The sequence below is a fragment of the Littorina saxatilis genome, linkage group LG15, assembly GCF_037325665.1.
Source record: "Littorina saxatilis isolate snail1 linkage group LG15, US_GU_Lsax_2.0, whole genome shotgun sequence".
In the NCBI taxonomy this organism is placed as follows: domain Eukaryota; kingdom Metazoa; phylum Mollusca; class Gastropoda; order Littorinimorpha; family Littorinidae; genus Littorina; species Littorina saxatilis.
Genome location: NC_090259.1, coordinates 31502341 through 31511993, shown reverse-complemented (window position 1 = coordinate 31511993; position 9653 = coordinate 31502341). Strand labels below are relative to the sequence as shown.

General features: G+C 40.2%; 1 protein-coding gene across 1 annotated transcript in view; it reads right to left on the bottom strand.

Annotated features, from left to right (window-relative positions):
- LOC138949071 (LIM/homeobox protein Lhx9-like) overlaps positions 1 to 9077 on the bottom strand; it is an 85120-nt gene extending 76043 nt beyond the window's left edge. Inside the window, exon 1 of the mRNA XM_070320803.1 lies at positions 7300 to 9077. Coding sequence (XP_070176904.1) covers positions 7300 to 8217 — 918 coding nt within the window. The 5' untranslated portion in view covers positions 8218 to 9077. The remainder of the gene's footprint in view (positions 1 to 7299) is intronic.
- Positions 9078 to 9653: the final 576 nt, after the last annotated feature.

Here is a 9653-nt window from a genome sequence, read left to right as displayed (position 1 = left end):
AACGTTGGAAGAGAAAACAGCTTTCATTATACTGTTATCATGCAGTTAAATATATACGCCGGACCTATTACCTACCGGAAGGAGGTAAACGCAGTAATTACCGGTAATTGAGAAGGTATGTTTATGAACTTAATAATCTAAGAACGCTAGAATATAATTTGTCCGCGCATGCTTTGTGGGAGAATCTCTCGTCAATAAGCTGATTCAATCAAGGTTACAGGTTTCATTGACGTGTATACGTATATATATACGTTAAGGGCAGATTATATACCTGCGCAGTTTCAGCGGCACAGACGACGCACTGCATATTATTGATGCTGCAATAAGGATTATGACGAGCTAGTATACTTGGCCTGTTTTCCTTTCACACAACGTGTAGCGGGATGGGATAATAGGCAGTGCGTCGTCTGTGCTGCTGAAGTTACATAGGTGAGCGCCAGGCCTTACTAATATCTGATTTATAAAGCAATAATTATGCGCTCTAAAGCTTCATTCATAAAGTGAATTCACAGATATTAAAGGGCAGCTGTCGGGTTGCCTGGCCTCAAAAATGCGCGGAGTCGCGTGCACAAACGAGTTTAAGAGTTTTCCGAGTTGATTCAACTAAAGACTGTTGATTTGGTCCAGAAGAAGACACTTTTATCATTAGTTTGAAACCATTAAAATGCGTGAAACTTTCTGCTAGTTCTCACAAACCGCACAAAAACGAAGCAGTTGGCAGGCCGAAACGACTCAAAATCTGCGACCTACAACTCTGTCAGCACAAGAAAAGACGCCGTAACTTTTAAGTATAGTTTCAGTTACATGAGAACTCATTCTAATGAACAGATTTTGAGAGCCACAACCCAACAGCTGCCCTTTAAGAAAAATGCAATCCTAGAAAATGTATCGCCAACAACTTATTACTGCATTATCCTTTTTAATTAATTCTTGATCGGAATGCTTGAGCTGATTAACTCTACCCTCGCCACGCACAAAAACACAATTTTGTCGGAAATCTTGTGCATGTAATCAATTTGCAATTATTTGAAAAATCATCAGATTTTTAGTATAGTATTTGCAGTATAGGCCTACTTGATGAAAACTCGTGATTTCCGTGACACCGGCTGACAACTATGTCAGTGTTAATGAATACTTTTCTAATTAAACAATTACGCCGGATAGTCGTTCTGCATGCAATGTATTAAACTGTTTCACATTTTTATCATGAATGAACACCTTAGCTGATTAAATTGAATACTTAAACGAGTGATCGTGATATTTTGTCAATGGCATTGCAAATTATATTTCAGTCTAGTCAGTAAGTCGACACAACTGTGTAAAATCAGAATAACAAGATTGATCGATTCGGATTTTTTTTCTCGAGTTATGCGTCGAGGCTGTGTCTGTGCGTTTCTGTTTGACTTGATTAATTTTGCTCAGGTGGGTTCATGAAAGATTAAAAAGAATTTTAGGCGGGACTCTCTCTCTCTCTCTCTCTCTCTCTCTCTCTCTCTCTCTCTCTCTCTCTCTCTCTCTCTCTCTCTCTCTCTCTCTCTCTCTCTCTCTCTCTCTCTCTCTCTCTCTCTCTCTCTTGCTCGCTCTCTCATTGTTACAAGCATATAGCTTAGCAATGATATGTTAATTAATTATCCCGTTAAATACCTGGTGTGTTTGGTGGTTTTATAGTCGATAGACTACTCATTTATACTATTAGATCTGAGCTCTGATTTTAACCTCATTTGTTTGTTTAAAAATATTGTTTTAAGAGAGCTTCTTTTTTAACATTTTTTTTTTAAATTAATAGTTAATAATAATAATAATACGAGAATTTATAACGCGCACAAGGCGACTCAAGGTGTACTCATACACATTCTTTCGCATTAACAACTCCAGCACACTCATATATAATTTATATACTTATGTACAGTTATATGTATACTATATGAAAGAACAGCAAATAATATAATTTAAATTATTTTTAAATAATATAATTTAAATTATTTTAAAATAATATAATTTAAATTATTTTAAAATAATATAATTTAAAATTATTTTCAAAAATCTGCTAAGAGATTTTAACAAAATCTCAGAAGAAAGTCTCTTCTGACTTTCAATCGTTTCTTTCACAACTTCTGATGTTTTATATATAATAAATATATATATATATAAAACATCAGAAATATATATATATAATTATGCAGGTTCCTTTCCGATTTATGTTTGCTGTCTGTATATATTATTATATATGCACACACACACACACACACACACACACACACACACACACACACACACACACACACACACACACACACACACACACACACACACACACACACACACACAAAAGAAGGAAAACAAGAATACTATAATATACATTTTGGTCACCTCCATTTGAGGCATGTGAAACCGATGTCCCATTCTTGGGTGATTTGTTTCAATGGTACGTAAGCAAAGGGTCGTGTTGTAAACTAACCTTTTATGAAGAGGAAATCAGGTGAGGTATGTGAAGTGGACTGAAGCAACTTGGAACATACATGTATGTATATATGTTAGGCGCGTTTGATCGATCTGCGCGATCGCGCGATCGCGCTGCGCGTTTGGTGGATCAATCAAACGCGCACACATCGATCGATGTGTGCGCATTTGATCGATGCAAAGAATAGGCTACAAAGAATACAAGAATCGTTAAAACGCGCAGCTCTTATACTTGCGCATTTGGACGATCTGTCACAAAGTAAGTCCCTACCACACACACACATCGCACGCCGGAAGTTTCAAATACAGGAATGTTCCGAAATATACCCCAACAACGTTTTTGATTTGTTTGTTGTCAGGCCTCTCAATCTTTCAAACAGTCTCTCTCTCTCTCTCTCTCTCTCTCTCTCTCTCTCTCTCTCTTTCTCTCTCTCTCTCTCTCTCTCTCTCTCTCTCTCTCTCTCTCTCTCTCTCTAGTCTTATGATCTTATTCTTATATTACTATTATTGCGTGTGTCTGCGTTTCATCATAAAAAGTTTGTTCCTATGTATTCCCATTTCGATTATAACCATTTTGCTTAGATCAGGACTAGCTGGAAGAAAGGTCCTACGGACCTAATGCTATCTTTCCTGTAATACAGTTCTATGTTTCAATGTTTCTTTCTCTTTCTCTCTTAGTCTCTCACTCTCTCTCTCTCTCTCTCTCCGTCTCTCTTAGTCTCTCTCTCTCTTCTCTCTCTCTCTCTCTATCGCTCTCTCTTCTCTCTCTCTGTCTCTCTCTCTCTTAGTCTCTCTCTCTCTCTCTCTCTCTCTCTCTCTCTCTTAGTCGCTCAGTCTCTCAGGATCTCTCTCTCTCTCTCTCTCTCTCTCTCTCTCTCTCTCTCTCTCTCTCTCTCTCTCTCTCTCTCTCTCTCTCTCTCTCTCTCTCTGTAAGCCTGAAAGGTCCTACGGACCTAATGCTATCTTTCCTGTAATAAAGTTCAAAGTTCAAAAGTTCAAAGTTCTCTCTCTCTCTCTCTCTCTCTTAGTCTCAGTCTCTCTCTTCTCTGTCTCTCTCCTCTCTGCTCTCTGTCTCTCTCTCTCTTCTCTCTCTCTCTCTCACACACACTTTCTCTCTCTCTCTCTCTCAGTCTCTCTCTTAGTCTCTCAGTCTCTCCCCCCAATCCCTCCTTCCTCATCTCTGTCCATCCCTCTGACATCTCATGAAAACAGCTGAACTTTTAAATCATTTGCTATTAAAGGACAATTAAACACTCAATGAGGTAATACATGTGAAATGGATGATCAGGTGCAACCTCGACGCATATATACCTGTGATGTGATGTCTTTGAGGTAGTCTAAGTGTTTGGTACAATATAATCCCATTTTTTCTTCTTTTTTAAAATGTCTTACAGATTGTTGTTTAGACACTTATAGCTAGGCCTACTTCCGGTCATAACTTCCGGTCATTGCCAGCAGACGTGTGTGTGCGTAGTATGGTGATTTGTGAGACGGATCGTCCAAATGCGCAAGTATATAAGAGCTGCGCGTTTTAACGATTCTTGTATTCTTTGTATTGATCAAACGCGCACACATCGATCGATGTGCGCGCGTTTGATCGATCCACCAAACGCGCAGCGCGATCGCGCGATCGCGCAGATCGCTCAAACGCGCCTAACATATATATGCTTTTGATCGCCAGTATACAGGAAAAACGCAATTCATGAAACTTATATAAAAACGTTTCGATGACACTTAAACAATAAATATACAATTTATGTTCCTTTTTGACGTTTACTTGACGGACTGACTTGAAGGATTGATTGATTGACAGACTGCATGTATGTGACTCACTGATTCAATCATTGTTGATCTGTGCGTGATAGTCTGACAGGCTTAGTGAGCAGTGCAGTACAGTAGTTTAAACTTTGGTGATAATAGACAAACGTCACGTTGCACAACACGTTTATCAACTTGGCGGGGTATACAATATTCAAAGTAAATGAGCTTTATAGGGTGGCAGAATTATGTTTTGCCTTACCTATATACACACATTAAGATAGAGACTTATTGTTGATTGAAAAGGATTGGTTTTAACGATCTTTTATTCAACAATGAAATGTATACCATGCGTGATGAACTTATTAAGAATCAAACACAATAGAAGCTATAAGCTTATGAGAAAATGATTGTGTTATTTGTGACATGTTCTTTGTTCAGATTCAGATGCCTTGGACATACTATGTATGGACATCTCCTTGTGTTTTATTTTGTGCATTATATTTTTAAACAAACATGCATGCTGTAAATATACATACGACTGTTTGTAAATAGTGGAAGCGTCGCAGAAACCTCTGAACTTGTTTGTTAAGTTTATTGTTTCATTAAGGCATTATTTCGGTAATAGTAGTAGTAGTAGTAGTAGTAGTAGTAGTAGTAGTAGTAGTAGTAGTAGTAGTAGTAGTAGTAGTAGTAGTAGTAGTAGTAGTATAGTAGCAGAAGTAGTAGTAGACTTAGTAGTAATAATATAAGCAGTTGTATTTTGCTTTTGTTGTTTATTTACTCATTAATTTACTAATGTTATTATTTCTTATTGATTGCTTTATTTATCTACACAAACACTGTTTATTTTGATAAGTGTTTTCACTTCAGGCTTTACTGTTAGCACTGGTGCATGTTTACGCTTTATTGTTTGTTTTGTTGTACTATTTCTTTGTTGAAAAAGAAAAGAATCATTTTTGTGTTTTCCATTTTCTGTCAACTCTAATCACAACCATGCAGTTTTGTTATATACACTTCTAGTTTGCATGCAGTTTCATATGTATTTTCGAGAGTACTATAATGGCTTTTAAAATAGTGTACATGAATAATTTACAAAGAGGTGCAAAACCTGCATGATTGGGTGCTAGTTTGTCGAACTATGTGTCGAATTGAACAGTGTTTGCTGCATGCTGTTTGTAAATATGACAAAACTGACTTTATGTGTAAGACATGAACATGGATATAAAACAGTGAAACGTTAATCGCCATGGATTATATTAACCGCGCATGGGTTATTTACCGACCGTGAATTATTACACAAAGCTTAATCGAGTTTTAACAGAAAAGTTGCCGTCAACTATGATGTTATCATTATGTGATTTTCTTCAGTAAACTGAGTAATATTGTTTGAGTGTAAACAAGATAAGATTAGCTTGTTATGCTTCATTGCGATTATTATTTTTATGCGGCATTATACGTTGCACAATTTCGGAATACATCTTGAAAACCAAATATTTACAGACTTGGTGAAGGAAATACATATGTGAATTAGGCGTTCCAAAGAAAGTGTAAAACATGTGCTGAATAATATTTTGTTCAATGAACTGATAGATATCAGGGACAGTTACACACATGCAATGACTGAGGTTGTGCTTACATTATACAACGAATTTGCTGAAACATCTTCAGAAAAAAAAAATGGTGACTGTATTTGGATGGAAGTGTAAGAAAATTGTTGTAATACTACATCACTCATGGACTTTGAAAACATGCAGCTTTATATAATAATTTGCAGGCCAAGATGTATCCGTTTTTATTCGATAATATAAACGTTTACTTGAGTAATATATTTTTATATTGAAGAACGTGATTGACATGTTCTGTTTCAGTCACTTTACTGATGGATTTGCTTATACATATAAAGTTTTATATATGATGATTTATATGTTATGATATATCTGTGATTATTCAGTAACATGTTTGCTGGTCTTACATTTGTCCTCATATTGACTAGATATAATTTTTTTTTTACGCGAGCCCAGTACCGAACATGCCAAAATATGCAACAGCACTTGAATAGAATCAATCAATCAGTCACAGCCAATGACACATTCACTTACCCACTCACCTACTCACTCACTCACTCACTCACTCACTCACTCACTCACTCACTCACTCTCTGACTCACTCACTCACTCACGCAATCGCATAATTAATCAAGTACGTCAGTTCTAATCAAGCTATACATGTGCCTATTCCTTCATTCTTCTGTCCGGTGTGACGTTTTCATCTTTCGCCGTGTTGATATTTCGCTTCTCGGCCTCGTTGATCTAGTATAAACTCTACACTGAACAAAAAAGCACCCTTCGACAGTACTGATGAGCGACCTTGTGTACCTTACATTCATGGGGCCAAATTTGTCCAACCAATTTGTTTTATTTAACTTAGAAATTTGATTCATCCTAAAATGTTTTCCTTCTTACTCAAGGGACGTAACCATCCAGTACACGTTTTCGAAGAATTCGATTTTGGGGGTGATTAAATTTTACCACCAATGTTCTTCACATGCAAGAAACTGACATGCTTTTCGTCCATAAATAATTTCACTTCTTAATTTTACCAGGAAACAACATTTCAGTCTTGAGTATATGTCGAGGGGGAAATAATGTACACAGGCGAAAGATGAAATCGTGACACCGGCATCCAGTAACCCATCCATCAAATATGTCAAAGCCATTAATTCATAGTATACACTTTCAGATCCGCTTGTTTACCCATACATCCACCCCGTCAATGTTATCCATCCATCTTCCGTCGCTAGTGCATCCACACACACACACACACACACACCGTGGCACACCCACACCTACACCCACCCACACACACACAGACACACGCACACACACACACACACATATCCATTCACCGCACACCGTCCATCCATTCATCCATCCATCCATCCATCCACTCACATGTACATCTATTTCTCTAATGTCATTCATTTACCCATTGTTCATCCCTGCACCCACACATCCAATCATCCAAACATCCACCCGCTATCCAACTCATTGGAATCCATCCATCCATCCATCCACTCACCATCTGATTGACGCTGCACGGTCGATCGAAGGGACCGCCGTGACCCAGCGGATCCTCAGCCATCTCTGCCTCGGAGGGCACAAGGTTCGAACTCTCTGGCATTAAGCCCCGTTCACACTGCTGCCCCCGCGGGGACATGGGGAGAGATGGTAGATACCCGGGTGGGTGATGCACGGGTGGAGAGGGGGAAGTGTGTTGTCCTGGTCCAGAAGGACTACCCCGTACAGGTACCCGGGGTGGCGGGATGGAATCACACTGGTCTTCGTTGCTGCAGAAGGAATCTCCGGGTGCTAGGTGGTTTCGCGGCGGGTGGGGGTGGTGATTGTCGATGGGGTGTCCGTTGGAGAGTTTGTTATTACTGTTGTTGCTATTGTTGCTTCCGCAGGTAACGTCTCTCTCGTTGTGGTTGTTGTTGAAGGGAGGGTTGTTGTTGTTGTTGTTGTTGTTGTTGTTGTTGCTGTTGCAGCTGTTGAAATTGTTCTCAGTGTTAGAGTTGTTACTGTTGTGATTGTTGTGGTTGTATCGAGAAAGGTCGCCCCGAGACAAATCCTGAATCACGTTGTCTTCATACCTATCCGGAGGTGGCGGCAGAGGAAGATGCGGCGGAAAGTCGTCGTAGCGTCGGGGATGGAGGTCCCCGAGTGGGTGACGGTTAAATCCAAAGTCGTCGTGGTTGTGGTGGGGGTGGTGGAGAGGGTGTCCGTAGAACGGGTGGTTAAACGGGTGGGGGTCCTGTACTTCCAGCTTAATGGATCTCTCGCACGAGTCCTCAAAATTCTGGCTGTGGTTATTGGTCACAAAGCATGGATGGCGCTGGGACAGGGGGTTCAAATCTAGGGGTGGGTGGTGGTGAACGGGGTGGTTGTAGTGAGGGAAGCGAGAGTGAGCCGCGGACACAGAACCCGTTTCCAAGCCCATGCATACACTTAGAGCTGACACCCGCTTCGCTGACGAGTAATTAGTTCACCACCCGTGATGACACCGATGATTGATTTATCCACCCTTAATAGGGCTTGCTCCAGCGTATCCACCCGGAATGACGTTTGCTGCTTATCCACCTGGAATGAAAAGTCGAGGCCGTTTGAAAATGACTTGCAGAGTTTATCTGTTGTTCTTTATATTCTTGTTAAATGCAGTTTTAGTACGGCAATTTGAAACAGTTGCTTATTTGTTTCAAAGTTGTTCTTGTTTGTTTATGATATAAACAGTAAACCTAATGAATTATTTCTGGGTATAATGACGCACTGCTGAAAGCAACTTATAGAAACACTGTCTCAGCAAAACCTTGCGACGGAAAGTTTTATAAAAATGCACAGACAATTTTGAGGTTTAACGAAAATATTTAGATTATTTCTGTTTAAGATTTGCACAAGTTCACAGTGTAAATTCACACACCTCAAACACGGGAGTTAAACAATCATTATTTAGCTTTACTGATATTAAAGTTGATATCAACTCGCATTTAAAAAACCCAACAACACCTGAGACGATTCACAAAGGCTGAGAAATTCACACGCCGAGCACACAACTCCTTTCCGACTCAACGCTGAAGCAGAGAAGAACTTGAGACTCAGAACACACTGACTGGCTCGCCAGACGAATGGGGAATATCCCCCAAAGAACACTGTCTGGAATATGGCGGTGTGGATTTCACTTCACAAAATACACAAGGGGCTCGTTCAATTCACACTGACTACTGCTACTAGATGGCTGTGCCTACAAGCTTATGCCAACCCCTGGCTCAGTCTCTCTCTATCCTTCTCGCTCACAACTTCGCGTTTTTCTTCGGTCGCCGAGACTGCTTCTCTCAGCTTCTGGTCTGGTTCAACGCGCCTTCGTCTTGGCACAAATGAGAGGGGCGGGGTTTACGTGGCTCGCGAGACGAGACTAAGCCCCGCCCCTTTTTCCTTTCAACGCTGCTCATAGTCTCGGTTCTGAGCGGAAAGGTTCACTCAGGGCGACGCGGCGGCGGGGGCGATTTTTTTGGCGGGGCGGGGTTACAGCCAGCATTGATTGGTCGATACGTGCTGATCGGTTTCATCCGGGAGGTGTCAGTCAAGGGCTTTGCGGCCAATGGAGAGCGAGGGTTCGTGAACCCGTGGAAGCCGTGTCGCGAGGAAAGTGTTTGTTTTTGTCGGGTATTGGATATCAATTTGTTTCGAGAACTAGCGACGGACTGATTTAATCAGGTTGTGAATAGATTCGACACAGGACCGTTTCTTTTGACGGGGGTTTATGAGTACAAGAAACTTTTTGTTGTTGCTGCCTTTGAGTTACGTTGTCCGCCGTCCTTTAAAGATTACGCTGGTTCTCGATTGTTATTTTCTTTTTGAGTTAACTCCCTTTTTCTGTTT